This window comes from Citrus sinensis, chromosome 2, assembly GCF_022201045.2.
Source record: "Citrus sinensis cultivar Valencia sweet orange chromosome 2, DVS_A1.0, whole genome shotgun sequence".
In the NCBI taxonomy this organism is placed as follows: Eukaryota; Viridiplantae; Streptophyta; class Magnoliopsida; order Sapindales; family Rutaceae; genus Citrus; species Citrus sinensis.
In genome coordinates this window covers 18,684,152-18,699,738 of record NC_068557.1, presented here as the reverse complement: position 1 = coordinate 18,699,738, position 15,587 = coordinate 18,684,152, and the positions used below count along the sequence as shown (strand labels likewise).

The following is a 15,587-nucleotide window of genomic DNA, read 5'->3' as shown; positions in this document are numbered from 1 at the left end:
CGTATAAGTGATCGATCCTTTCATGTAATAGTGGGAAATTATGAGAAAATTGAGTGCATAGGCAGATGCTTGAATCTTTCATTGATCATAAAAATTCATACCAATATAGCTTATTTTTAAATCACACCATTATAAGGGTGCAATGGTTGGAGACTTTAGGTCCTATCGAAATTGTTTATCGCAAGTTGACTATTACTTTCACTCATAACGGACAACAATAGTAGCTTCAAGGACTTGATCACACTAAATTGGAGCCTTCAGACAATAGCAAATCACAACAACTAACTAGCATGGGCTACTACTTGCAAATTACAACTCTTACTGAAATCAATTTTCCATCATATGAAGAAAAAGCAACGTGCCAATCAACAGGCTCGAGATAATTACTTGACGAATTTCCTGAAATCTTTGCTGAGCTAGTAAGCCTTCTGCCTCACTGATGCCATGATCACCAAATTCCGCTGAAGCCAAACCAAGAACCCGCCAGCATTAGAGTATATCGATACCCATAATATCAGAAGGTTGAGATAGAAAAAATGGTGCAAGAGTTCCTTAATTTTAGAATTATTAGCCCAAGTACTAGTATTTTCTTATCACCTGTGTTGTCAATAAAAAAAGTAAATAGAACTTGGAGGTTTTGTGTCGATTACAAGGCACTTATCAATGTTACCATCAAAGACAAGTACCTGATTCCAATCATTAATGAGCTTTTAGATGAACTTTACGGTACTCATTTTTCTCTAAAGTGGATCTCCACTTTGGTTACCATCAGATCCGAGTCAACGAAGAAAATATTCGTAAGACCGCTTTTCGCACTCATGAGGGACACTATGTTATCTCATTGTCGAATTTAGATTGATGGGCCACTCTCAAGGTAGAAGTTTTGTTAGATTTCTTCTATGAGCAGATTAAGTTACTTCACAATAAAACTCGTACACTTTATCTTTAGAGGGATGGAGTTTGGTTTAAAAAGGGCAGAATCAATTTTAATCCTACTTCATCTTTAATTCCAGTCATATTGGCAGATAATCACTCATCATTGATGGGGGGACGTTTTGGAGTTCAAACGACTCTAAACCGGATATGATCTATGTTCCTTTTGGCAAGAATGTGAACTGCAATCAAATAATTTATCCAATAATGTGATACTTGTCAGCGTTGTAATACTGAGACAATGCAACCAGTTGGGCTCCTTCAACCTTTAGCAATTCCTAACAAAATATAGACTGATATTTCCATGGATTTCATTGAGGGCCTTCCCACTTCACAAGCATACACAATTATAATGGAGGTGGCAGATCGTTTGTCAAAGTATGTCCACTTTGTTCCTTTAAAGCATCTGTTCACAGCTTTAATAGTAGCTAAGGCTTTCCTAAGTTGTATTATTAAATTACATGAGGTGCCAAGATCTATTACTAGTAACCGTGACAAGGTTTTTGTTAGTGTTTTTTGGAAAGCTTTGTTTTAAATGCTAGGAACTTCTCTCTACATAAGTTCCATTTACCATTCACAAACAGATAGGCATTCTAAAGTAGTTAATCTCACCCTTGAGCAGTACTTTCATTGGTTTGCACACGATCAGCTAAAGAAATTGTTGGATTGGCTTGCTTGGGTAGAATCTAGTTACAATACAACGGTCCACCCCACTACTGGCCTCACTTATTTTGAAGCAATCTGTGGCATTCCTCCACCTAATTTGCTCTTACATGTTCCAAGAACTATAAAGGTGCAGGCAGTTGATGAGTTTTTACAAGCTCAGGAAAAGGTTTTAAAGACATTCCGCCATCACTTGGTAATGCCTCGAAATTGTATGAAGGTTCAAGCAAACTAGTATAGGTGTGAAGTAACATTTGAAGTGGGTGATTATGTTTATTTATGGTTGCAGCCGTATCAATAGCAATCGGCTACATTCTGAAGCTCTTTAAAATTGTCCCCTTGGTACTATGGCCCATATAAATTCTTAGCTTACATTGGTGTTGTTGCTTACCATTAGGAGCTGCCAGCAAGGTTTCAAATTCATAATGTCTTTCACGTTAGTTTGCTTAAGAAGTATGCTGGATGCCCAATAACAGTAATGCCCAAACTACCACGTGTAGCTGCAGACTCTACTTTGTTGCCTCAACCAAAAGTTGTCCTTGATAGCTGTGTAATTCAGAAGGGTAGTTATCACCAAAGGGGAAAATTTCTTGTTAAATAGGGGTGCCCCTATTGAGGATGCTACATAGGAGAATAAATAGAGGTTTCTTCGTTTGTATCTAAATTTTCATCCATGAGGACAAGGACAAACTTAGAGGGGATAGAATGATACACACACTATAATTCACAGGGGATCAATTCTTTTGTCGCTTCTTTGTTATTTGACTTAGTCAGAATAAGTTGTAGTTGTTGTGGCATATGTTTAGGTCTGTTAAGCATGTTGCTGATTTAGGTGATTGTGTCTCCTTGTTTCAAGTGGTTTTCCTATACAATAGTTTACTAGTATTGTGTACATATTTATTTAAGAGGCCCACTTGGACTTGTATGAAAGAGAAAAGTAATAATAATTTTTGTTTCTTCTCATCAACTTTTGTTCTTTTCTTCTTTGCACTTCCAGACAAAATTCCATACCAATTGAATACACTTCATTGCCTATAATCCGATGTGACAATGTCAGTGCAACAAAGCTAGCCAAGAACATTGTCTACCACTCAAGAACAAAACATATTGAGCTAGATATGCACTTCATCAGAGACAAATCAACTACATTCCTAGTGAAGAGCAAATTGCAGATATCTTGACAAAACTTCTCACATTCATTCATTTTAACCACTTTAGAGCCAAACTCAATGTGCATCCATGCCTCTTGAATTTAAGGGGGGCTGGCTGTTAAGGAAGCTTATAATGCATACAAGAGGGTTGCACACTTAGCATGTGTAAGTCAAGGATCAGTCAAAAAAGCTAGTTAGGGAATATGCCAGCTCAGCATTTGTGTACATTACATTTTGTTTCAATTGTTAAGCTTGTTGCATTTTGTTTTCATTGTAATTAGTTGAAGTATAAATACTAGTGTAGTTGTCATTTTGTAACTATGAATGAATGTTATGGAATTCTTTATGAATGAATGAATTGAATAAAAGAATTCCATAACATTCATCTCAATTTTCTCAACTTCCAAACAGAATTTACAATTTCTTTAAACTTTCAAACACCGTGTAAAATAATCAGTTTTATAGCCTAAATTAGAATACCCTAAAACTATGAAATTAAATAAATAAAAGTAAAAATCAGTGATGGAGTTTTCGAAAAGACTACCACAAGTGGAAACATTAGGATTTCCTCTAGATAAACCACCCGAGTTGCTTTTTATCCAACCACGAGTAGGTTAATGCAAAAATAATCATAATGATAGTAGCAGCAGTAGTAGTAATAATAAAAATAATAACTCAAAGGGTGATATCTTTGGTTTTAAATGCTAAAAAATGGTTCCAAAACAGCACCAGTCAGCAAGCGGGTGTTATTTTTGCACCCCTTTATCAGCAGTTTGGTCGAATACCATTATTCTAAAGAAAAATTATTAATTTAATGTATTCTTTAAGTATTTAAAAGGAGACGAACTAATTTAGTAGTAAGGAGCAGTGTTTCTAAGACCCAAGTGCTAAATTTAAGTCTCAATAGAATAATTTGCATCCAAGGATATGGTTGAGTGAATTTCAAGCAGTTTTATTGGATTGCCTTCCTAAGTTCAAATTTTGAGGAGGTAAGAGGGTAAAAAATGAATTAATAGCCTTTGTCCGTCCCTTACCCTTAAAAAAAAGTTGAAAAACGTAAAGGCATCTTTGCCCATCATAGAATTTTTTTTTTAAAATCCAGATAGTTACAATTTTTTAATGCCTCATTTAGTGTATTTTATTTAATGTTAATTTATATGTTAAAATATCAAATTTACCTTTGAACCATGGTGAACCTACTTGTGGCTAGGATTGGCAAAAAGCGGGCTTGGGCTGGGCTTTTCTAAGCCCAGGCCCAAGCCCACTTAAAATGAGCATAAGGCCTAGGCCTGGGTCGGGCTCGAGCTTTTATTTATTTTTTTAATTTTTTAAATTGTTGTAAATTTGAAATAAGTTAATAATCAATAAGTTGTTATAATCAATAATAAATTTTAGTTTTTTTAATCATAATTGATTTATGAATTAGGAATTTAATTTTTTTTTCTTTTTTAATTTTCTATTGTTTTTCAATTTTAATATATTATTCTAATTTATAAATTTATTTTTTAAAAAAATTGTGAGCCTGAGCTTGGCCCTGACTTTTTTTTTCTCAAATCCTTATACAAGCCCTCACACTCTCCCGACTTTTTTGTTAATCAATCGACTGCTTCGGGCATTTTTACCCACCCTATTTATGGCCAAGCCCTCGCACCCTCCCGGCCCTTTCTACAATTTTAGCGAAGGTAAAAGTCTGAAATGTTAATTAGACCAATTTTTTAAAGATATTACGTTATGCCCCTTAATTTTATGTTATTTTGTATTATAGTCCATTGAAGTTTATCATCTCTTCATGATAGCCCCATGGAACCACGTTCGCACCTGCTTCGGACTTTGCATTTTGTCTAAGAGTAATGAAACAAAAGTGTAAAAGCCTCTAGACAATTTGTTTTCGACCCATTAAAAGTCGATTTAAAACTTTTGAGAGCAAACGCAATGACTTCACTTTCATGTTGTTTAATTGCATTTTCAGTTACATCTGTTAATTGCCAAACTAATCCACCATTTATGATGTGCATTAGTGCTAAACTAGCTGTGAATCATAAATTTGTTTCTGTAATCACCAAAAGGGATATCAAATCCAACGTGACGGATTATTTTTCCAACATAAACGGACTAGTAACTACTATAAGTTCAAATCCGTTGAAATTTAAAGTAAGGCACCAAAGCAGGCAAATACTTTGGAGTCAATTCTAAACTTCAAAAGAATTCATCTCAAGTCGTTTTGCTAATCAATCGACTTCCAGCATGTAACATTAACCAATATTGATAGCATTAATTGGTCTAAATTTTTATTCGAGACAATAAGAAATGGGAAAAAAAAATCGTTAATTGTCGAAAGACTATTTAATATTAGAATTGCGACTCCTAATTTTGTTGATTTTGGTTGTTCATGATTTGCCTTTTGTCGTCTTTAATATTTTGTTTTGGTAAATGAAGGCACCGTCTACTTTATCTTGATTCTTGATTATTCTTCCATCTACTTCTAAATACGATCCAAAAGTAAAAGGAATGAAGGCCGTGTCCTGTAAGGAGCCAAGTCAAAATTTTGAGTTGTTCGTAAAAACATGAAATTTATTAGGGCCAATTTAATTCACGATTCGGGCCAATTTTGAGTTGTTTTTAATTTTTTTTGAAATACTTTGGATTACTGACCAGAGTTGGTCCCCGTCACCATATTAAATCCCATTTGAAGAATAAGGTCAATAAATGATGTAAAAGGAAACTCATACTAATATGTTAACAAAGAAAGCGAAAATAAGCAGGCAAAAAAAGAAGGCAGTCCATTTCAAAAGCTCTGAAATTGGGAAAAAGGAAGCCAATGTCTGCTAGTAGGAGTGAGCCCTTGCACACCCACTAGAGCTTCGAAAACACACAAAATAACAAAAAAAAAAAGAAGGAAAAAAGAACATAAAATAAGGAACTAAACCGCACTTAACACAAAAACCTAAATAATTAAAACCCTAGCCACAAAGTTAACAAGGTCTTTATAATTCATTTGCTTAATTTTACTCATGTTTGGGAAAGTCAATACCCGAACCTCTAATCCTCACATACTTTGAATATGCCCTAGGATGTTTCACTTTTCTTAAAGAAGCACCACATCCAGCACCATAAACAAAAGAGGGTCATGTAAGGTGCGCTCTTGACTTTAACCCCATCATCTATAAGCCGATATTTCCCATCACTTTTGTTGTTTCTTGATGTTGTTTTCCTTCTTTTTTCCTTCTTCTGTTGATCTTTCTGCAACCACCAAACAAATTAAGTAGTGAACGTTTCAAAGCACCTTGAGAATATAATAAAGACAAGAAGTTGTATTGACTATTACTAAATCATTAATTTGAAATTAAATAGCTCATATAAACGTGTAATTCATCATTTGCCTTATTATTTTGGATACAAAGTTTATTTCTCAGTTAATAGAAATATCTTAGATAAGACCTAACATACCATGTCATTTGTGGGCTCATAAATAAATCTTACTAATACATTATTTTAGAATTACGGTTACGAAACATCATAGTGATCAAGGAAAAATTCTTGGGGTGTTCTTGGAGTATTGCTAATTTTTCAGTCACATCTTGTAATTTGTATACTTCATATACACATAGTAAATAGTGAATAGATAAGAGCAAGGCTTTAACAGCAGTAAAAAACTTCTCAAGATTATGATAAATGAGAGAAAATAAAAAATAAATGACACAAATTGATTGAACAATTAAATCACACTAAAAGATTTTTCCTATTATTTTTTGTTCAGCGTTAAATCCATTTTTAGAGCCGACATTTTTTTCAAAACCCAAAGAGTAAAATTGAACATTAAGAAACCAACACCTTAGGGAACTGAGAACCTAATTTTTTTTTTTTTTTTTTGGTCAATGAGAATTAAGAACTTAATAAAAGTAGTGAGAAGATTCACTTCACCTAAAATTGAAGCTTTAAGGGGTCATGCAGACTCGCATGACAGAGAAGCCTTTATCCTCTCAACAGTGCAAGCAATCAAGTTGTTAACAGTAGCAACAGAACCAAGCGACAGCTTTGCTGTAGGAACTGAATCTACCAAAATCTGAAATGCAACAGTTAGTAGAGATCCACCGGAAGCAGCCTCACCAATGTTGGCCCCGTGCAATGAAGTTCCATCAGGAAGTATGGCAAATCCAGAGGGTAGAAGGGCAACATAATCGGGGTCTCCCCCGTTAAGAACGACATTCATGGCAACAATATCAACAGGAGCATAGATAACAAAAGAGGCCGTTGGATCAGTGCAGCTCTCTTGTAAAATCAGCATGTTGCTCTGGCTTGAATTGGCACTCTGTAGGCACTGATGAATCGTTAATTACTGAAAAGGGAACATTAACATTATATTTAAAACAATAATACTACTCAATATATGTTACCGACTTACGTTCACTCTTAGTAAAGACACACAATTTCCTGTATCCCGGCCGTTTGCAATGTGTGCCATTTCTTGGACAACTCCGCCATTTGACAGAATATCCCACTGCAATTATGAGAAATTAATTTTGATATAAATTTACTAAAGACTATGAGATTGTTTTTGAGGCAAAAATCTTACTATCATTTCATTTATAATCATTGGCATGAGAGAAATGGTACAAAACAGATTTAAGAATGATACAATATATATTCAAATTCCACATTGGTCAGGCACATTAAAAATAATCCAAATAAAATACACCTTAATTAGCCAGGAAATAAAGCAGCCAGTATGCAAACAAATCTAGTTAATATCAATTTTAAATTTAAAATTGTTAATAGACCATGTCAAAATACGGTAGCCGTAAAGCATAACATAAGATCTTATTAAGAAAAAAACACTTATTAAGAAAGAAAAATGATATTTGATCACCAACAAACACTATCATAATCGAAACGGCAGCACCATATAGCATGAACAATACTGTCATTTTGTGTGTTACAGTGATACTGTAACATAAATAGTATTCTATTTTCTGTGGTGATGGTGTTCAAATATCAGTGTTCATTAAAAGATAATACTAATAAAAATATTAAAAACCAATGCTTCAAGATCAAGCTCCTATACCTCACTTCTGGTGTTCTCATCACGAAGAAAATCAAAAACTCGTTTTGGTGGAACAGGAAGCCAGAAGGAGGTTGCAGCACTTAGTACAATGCCAGGAGGTCTGCCTGGGTCATCTACGCTCTTTCTAGTCATGACTCTTACATCATCAGCTCCAGTTCCAGATAATGTCGTCCACGTATGAGCAGTTGAAGCACTCACTCCAGCGCAAAAGCTTATTACCATTCTTTCAGCGAGCTTCAGCATACTCTTCCTCCCATCTTGATTTGTTATCACTGAAGAATAACATCAATTGTAACTTATTACATCATATGCTAGCTGAACATGTTACGATATAAAGATATGATTAACTTATGTTAGTGATGATTAATTCTTCATTGATAACTTAATTAGAAGAGAAAATGAAATTTGTGACAATACCACCAACTTCTCCAGTTGGAATATTGGTTGCCATGACACTTGCAAGTCTTTCACATTGTCGATCTAGGGTAGCAACCCAGCGTTTTGCCCCAAATGCATTGCCAGTGCTAACTAGCTGCTTGTATAGATTATGTACACCCCTATCATCAACCTCAACATGCTCAACCCATGTAACCTAGTGCATTAAAGGTAATAAAAACGTAAAATGTGAGTAGATGTACCAAAATCAAATATCAGTAGAACTTTAAATTATCATTTAATTCTGTCCCAAAATAATAATATTCTCAAAACTGTTTACCTTGGAGTATCCATTGGGCATTTCTTGGATTAAACATCCTGATGGCCTTCTCCGGCATCTAACTGCAGGACTGGGGCGTAAGTTGTCCAAGGAGACATCAACTACAGCCCAAGTTCCTTCTCCATGTTGCTTACAGTATCTCACATAGTAACTCTCACGAGTTGGAACTAGTGGCGAAGGGACTTGAAATTCTGCAGTCATCTGGAAAATCAAAGATTTAAAACAATTTAAGAAGCATTAATTGGTTCCAAAAGACTCATTTTATATGTATGGCTCATATCTTTCAGCTATGTAAGCCATTAGAGGGTTTGCAATTAATCGTCTTCCTTTCATATCAAAGTACAAAATTAAATGTATAGGTGTATAATACGATGCATAAAATTGATTTTTTTTTTTCTAAATTGTTATCAAAGTGATGGGAGAAAAAGGTATAATTTATATATTACCACTTGTAAGGCTCCATTGTAATTCCCTGCAACGCCTGTTGATAATACCTCTAGAGTCATAGCTCTAGAAACAATGCCAGAAAACACAGTTGACCACTGATTCTGAATATCAAAAAATTAAGATGATAGGTCAAACATTAGTTTTCATCATAGTCTATTGTACTAATAATAGAAACCCTAACAGATAGAAGACATTAATTTATCTCACCACATCCATTAGAATTTCAACAAGGCTAATGTGGTTCATGATAACAACGGCAGTTTCTCGAGAAGCCTCGCATTTGAATCCAGTTGGTTTAGGTCCGATTCCCCGAGGAAAAGTCCTAACGTATTCATCTTCGTTTAGTACAGCCGCCGTGCCATCAAGGCTAGTCATCCATAGAGGTTCACCCATCTGAGCCATTCTGATAAGTTCTTCCATGGCTGCAACTGCGAGCTCAATTATCATAGGTTTATCAGCCTCAGTCGGGGCACTGATTGACCTAAGAAGATCAGCAGCTCCATACATCTCACCGCCTCCAATGCCTGGCTGAGCACCAAAATTACCAACAGCTAGTTCAAGGGGACGAGAAGGTACCGGTGGAGAGAGAAGCGGGTAGTTAACCACAGGCTTGCCAACATACTTTGCCGCAATTGCTGAGATGCGATCAATCTGAATATCGAACAAACAAACACAATTGGAAGATTCTTTTATTACTAAATATTATTTGGAAGAAAGAAAATAAGTTAATTATCATATATAACAGTCCCATTTTCTTGTCGTACCTCTTCTCTTAATCGAGCATTTTCAAGTCTCAAGTGATGTTCATCAAAAGACATCTCTCCTATAGCAGTAGGGCCTCCACAATTGGGACATGAGGCATTGCTAAGAGCTTCTCTGTACCTCATATTGTCAGCCCTAAGCTTTTCATTCTCGGTTCGAAGCTGTGTGTTCTCATGGCGCTCATGTTGGGTCTGTTGAAAGAGTCAAGAATGTCTTAGAGGTTGATTAGCAACCGAAATAAACCAAACATTCCGGCTGAGAAGGAAAAGAGATATTACAACGGCTCCCTTGATCAAATAATATGTCCAAATAAAACCGTAAATAGAGCTTTAATTAGACTACCTTCATTTGAGTGCGCTTGTTTTGGAACCAGAATTTGACTTGCAAAGGCTCTAACCCTAATTCACGGCTCAACTCTTTCCTTTGCTTGTCATCTGGGTGTGGACACTCTTTGAAGAAACTAATAATACGAAAAAGATAATCGAAACCAAAGAAAAGAAAGAGAGTTTAAGAAAATAAGGAAAAAATAATAATATGCTTACAAAAATATGTTCAATTAACTACCAATATTGAACTTACGCTTCCATTTCTTGGATCTGGTGCTGAGTGTGGCGGTGATATCGCTTCTTCTTATTAGGACGCTGTTCTTGGTCATCACCTGAAGCGCCTTCATGATTTTCGCTTCCAGATTTAGTACTGTCGAATTCTTCTTCTCTTAAACGTGCCATTTCGCTTTCAGATGTGTTTTGGGTCATGTCTAGAGGATGAAGCTGCCCTTCCATCATGTTTGTTGGCTGGAACATTTCTACAGATCTTTAAGATTCCGAAGCTTATGGTTTTTCAATCTAACAACAGAATTTGGAAATTTAATTCCACTCAAAGAATAAATGGAAAACCGATGTCTCTTAACACATCCAAAACAAAATTAAAAAAATGTATGAGTTTATGATGAGAAGAAGCTTTGCCAGGACTAAATTCAAGGGAAAAAAGAGGGGGGGGGGGGGGGGGGAAACTATTTCGTTTTTGTGAAAGAGAAAGAACCACAGTTTAAGAAGATATATACTACTACTACATCGGAAAGTGAAATAGAAGCTGTGAAGTCAGATTTTATAAGAGATGACTTTTCTTTTTTCTCTCTGTGTATGACTGTGCAGAGCAAAAGACTTTACGCGTTTTGCAAATATCGAGAACGATTTTGCTTGAAATAGAAAATTAGTCCCACTAAAGCCAGATCACTGCCGTAATCCAACTTTTTAAAGTCCTCTTTTTTAAAAATAAAGTTGAAGACAATGATAAGATGATTCAGGATTCACAAATCTAAAATACCGGCAGCAGAATATGTCGACAATCACATAATTAAAAGGTCTTTGCAAAAAAACATGGATTCAAAAGAGCAGAAACACGAGGAAAACTCAAAACTCGATCAAGTCCTGACCTGACTGAGGGTGAGTCCTGAGGATGATCCAAGTCCACCAACATTCCCGTTACGACCGATCGTCGACGGCATGTTTCTTGCCGGAATCATTACTCCGGTTGGCATGTTTTCAGTCTAGCTACTCAGTGTGTCCTTGGTTTTGGGGGAGCTTGATAAAGAAATTAGGGCAGATAAGTTTGGTTTAAATTCGCAGCTGTATATTGTGTTTTGTGCAAAACCAAATGCTGATGAGAGATGATTATACCATGTGCAGAAAAAAAAATGCAAAAACTGAGCTGACTAAGGTTTCTTTGTCCGTTGAAAAGAAAACCTATTTGATTTTTAACGAGCCAATGCACGGGAAAGAGAATATTAATAGATAGATAAAAAGAGTTGACAAATTTGATACGGCCCTTTGACAGACAAAGCCAAAAAAATAATAATAAAAAAAAAAATCCGGTTTCAAAATCTAAATAACGCACAACGAAGATCACGGAGAATCCAACTATGCTTTCTCTGTCTATCACAAAACCGGCGTTTCCTTTCCTTATACTACTGACTTTAGCTCTATCTGCAGCACAAAGACCAAATAAAAACGTAAAAGCATAAGAGATTCTCAAATTAAACACCCTTTGGATGCCCTAGCCAAGAGAATGGTTTAGATCTGTTTTAAGGTACCTTTGTTGCTTGTAAAGCTACTGCGTTAAGGGTTTTAAATTGGTTTTTGTGGTGGGTTTGATGATTGAGCTTTTATGGGAAGTGCTAGCTTATGTGGTTTTTTAGAGAAATTAGGGTAAAAGGTTAGAGAAATAGAGAGTGAAAAGAGAAAAAAAAAAAGTGAGAAAAGGAACAGGAAAAGTGAAGAAGAAGAAGAAGAAGAAGAAGAAGATGATGAAGAAAGTATCAATGGAGGAAATAGATAGAGGGGAACAGATGGAGAAAATTCTGGCAGCGAGGAGTTATTGCAGAGCGTATAGAGAGGGTGCAATTGCATTTAATGGTGGACACTGGAGAGGTGTAATTACTATGAGAGGGAGAGAGAAAGATAAAGAGCTAGCATTTGGTGTTTTATTTTTTTATTAATTTATGAGAGCGTATGGTGCAACGAATGACGGCTACCAAACTCCATAATTTTGATTTATCCCCTTCATTACACCACCTTAATTTCTACTACCTTCATTTCACTTTTATGTTTATTTTGAATTCTTTCAGAATATGAGCGGACGCATAGAAACTTTCTTATTGGGTGGATGAATGTGAATTTATGAATAATGTTGAGTAATGTGTCCCAAGTAAACTCTCGTATGCACAACTTATCTTTAAATAATGGCTTTGATTTTGTAAAAGATTCAATAGTAATGATACATGTAAAACAAAACAAAGAAAAAATGATTTAACAATTAATTATGTTTTAATTGCCGGTATATATAGACAAGAAAAACTATGAAATTATGTATGTAATGAACATGGATTGGTTCTTCATTAACACAACATATAATAGAATATATGGATTTAATATATTGTAGAAAATACGAATCTTTATTATTTGAACAACTTATCTGCTATCAGTAATAAAACTTAATCAAGAACCCAAAAAAAAAAGGCCAAATACTATGAATCTCACATACACTACAAAATTTCTTGGCACGAATTAACGTTATTTCTTAATTTTTTAATCGATTTTTTTCTTTTCTTCCCCTAAATGAGTCCCGTGTTTTCTGCCCATCCATACAACATATTGGATAAGCTCTTTTTATTTTAGACGTTGCTCATAGTCACTATGGCTATCTCTAACCTTTGTTTCAAAAAGTTTAGAAATTTGAACTCATTGACAATAATAATACATGTTTAGTGAAACTATATATTAACTTAAAAAAAAAAATTGTACACTATGATCTTCCAATTTTTTTAATATTATTATAATTATTTATTAATCATTAATCTTACCTGAAAGTAAACTCTTATAGACTGTACTTTGCAATTTAATATGTAAATTAAATCCTGTTTGTAATGACATTTGAACACACGCACGCATTCAAACAAAATCTAAAGTGTTATTACAATACTGATCAAAGTGCGGCCTGTTGGTTTCAAAATCCTATTCAAGCATAAGTATTTAAAACTTTTCAAATACTTATTTTAATTTCCTAATTAATTACGTGATATAATAGTTCATTCCCTCACTAATAGATAGATTATATAGGAAACTCTATCATCTTATATTATTTGACATGACTGACAATAATATGATCCACAACTAAACTGTAGATTATATTATTTAACATCGTTTTTATTCATAAAAGACTTCACAAGTTTCTATCCTACGTTATTCATTGGATCATGACTTTCATCAAACTGAAATTGCAAAGCCGATCATATACAACTCCATTTTACTCCAAAAACTAAATAACTATTGAGAAAAAAGTGATAACAAAATTAAAATATCATGTCATTTGGATTTGAAATGTCGAAACAGAAAAAGAAAATGCCGCATGTGATGGCAATACATGCAATTGTGCTTGTACTTAATCTGTATATTCTTCTCTCAATGCAACATTGTCTTGTAATCACTTTAGGGCTCCATTAAATATAAAATGCAAATACAAATTTATGAATTAAATGAACCTGAGAACATTGAACTTTAAATGTTGATTTTGATATGAATTTTGGTCTGCCAAGTAATATATATTATTAAAATCAAATGTCAGTTATTATAGAGAAGGAAACAAATTTGAAGGATACGCCATAATCATAATTGTTTCAAATGTTAAGCATTTATTATTGTGAAGAAGGTGCTATGAAATAAATACATCTTGAGGAACACTTGGCTGTCACGCTACATAATGACAGCCCCAATAACGACCTTGAAATTCTTAGAATATGCTATAATTTTTATTGACCATTTCATCATTCGGAGACCCAGTAATAATCAATCCTAAATCTATCTTTGTTTCAAAATGTTGAAATGACGACATATTAGGAGAAAAAGAAAGGATGTAATTTTTGAACATATGAAAGAATACACACACACACACACACATAAACATACATTACATACATATATATGTTACCAAGAAAGATGACGAGTTGAATTTAATTTCAGGGTGAGTTACTCTCCTTGGACAAGCTTACCGAGCACATTTTCAATGTGATAAATCATTTAAGTAGAGCAAAATTTGTGAATTGATAAGTGAAATGATGGCGTGAATCGATTATTGCATCAAATTAACTTGTAGGTAATAATTAAATTAAACAAAAGATTTTTTTAATATCTATATTACTAGTTTACTAATTACTATATATAATTATCAGAACGTACTCAAGACATACATAAATTCATCACTTTCCTTGTCTAAATTTTATATTTCGTTATTTACTTGACACGAGGCATTGTTTATTACATCAATCTCCAGGCTATCAAAGAAGGTGCAATTTGCACAGTTGTTCCCTAATTAATGATATTTTTTTCCATGTAAAATAGTTTGATAACCATCAATAACATTAGCTAATAAGTCATGCACGCCACACAATCTTCCCTTTCACGAAAATATTGCCAAATAAACCATACTTTCCAAACATGGCATTGCCAAATTGCCTCTTAAACCAATCGGTTGCATACTCGTGGTTAAAACTTAAATGACCTTATCAAGTCCTTGCTCATGAACTTAAATTTTCGATATTAATATATAATTTTTCATCAAGTGTCCAAATCTAATTTAATGGATTGAGAGGTCTTGCATTCGAATCCTACCTGGATTCATAGAATTTTATTATAATTTTAAAAAAAAAGTAATTTATTCACATTTTACCGAGTCAATAAGCAACTAGGGTTTTAAGTGAAGGTGGGCATTTGTTGGATGTTAGGGTTTGTTACAAACAATGGTATAATAGATGTTTGAGGGGGGGCCTATGGTGAGCTACCCATTGAGCCCAAACAAGCCATTTTCCATCTCTTGCCTTTGTTTACAAATTACACCATATCTCTCTTCTTGTGTCTTCCCATTAATTGTGAGGCTGAGCACACACAGACTCCGCATGGCGAAGGCCATTTACTACGTTCATGCCACTCTCGCAGTCGCTCTTATGATTCTTCATCACGTACTTTTTACCAATATTATTTTATTTTTCGGTCTATTATAATATCACATTAAAAATTATTGTTTCATAAATCTTAAAAAACAAATCAAAATCAAAAGTAAAAGCTTCCCGTTGAAGGTATCTTCACGCGCCTTCTAGTTTACTGTGTACCTTTTACTTTGGACCAGCGCAGGTCCAGAATGATAGAATATGGATGAAAACTGAGTCTATTCCGTAACGCGGCGCTGTGGGTCCCTCTCAAATTTAATGTCGTCACACGTCAGGGACGTGTGATGGAGCGTTGACAGAGCGCGTGTGAGATACCAATCGTTCTTTTCTTCTCCTTTTGTCTTATGTAAACGT

The 15,587-nt window shown here is 34.5% G+C and overlaps 1 protein-coding gene across 4 annotated transcripts; it reads right to left on the bottom strand.

Annotated features, from left to right (window-relative positions):
* Positions 1 to 5,502: 5,502 nt before the first annotated feature.
* On the bottom strand, positions 5,503 to 12,177 carry LOC102613029 (homeobox-leucine zipper protein HDG2). Of its 4 annotated transcripts, XM_015527521.3 has the most exons (14): positions 11,826 to 12,177; positions 11,630 to 11,718; positions 11,169 to 11,316; positions 10,313 to 10,527; positions 10,076 to 10,193; positions 9,736 to 9,924; positions 9,179 to 9,622; positions 8,971 to 9,072; positions 8,525 to 8,725; positions 8,227 to 8,401; positions 7,810 to 8,081; positions 7,150 to 7,245; positions 6,669 to 7,065; positions 5,503 to 5,987 (listed from the first exon to the last, which is right to left on the bottom strand). In XM_015527521.3, the coding sequence occupies exons 3-13, from the start codon at positions 11,271 to 11,273 to the stop codon at positions 6,691 to 6,693; spliced, it is 2,292 nt and encodes a 763-aa protein (XP_015383007.1). In that variant the 5' UTR covers positions 11,274 to 11,316; positions 11,630 to 11,718; positions 11,826 to 12,177; the 3' UTR covers positions 5,503 to 5,987; positions 6,669 to 6,690. The 4 variants fall into 4 exon arrangements, with proteins under 4 accessions (XP_015383007.1, XP_015383009.1, XP_024950958.1 ...); XM_015527523.3 differs by having other exon boundaries at positions 10,313 to 10,578; positions 11,169 to 12,176; XM_025095190.2 differs by having other exon boundaries at positions 6,669 to 7,056; positions 11,169 to 12,175.
* Positions 12,178 to 15,587: the final 3,410 nt, after the last annotated feature.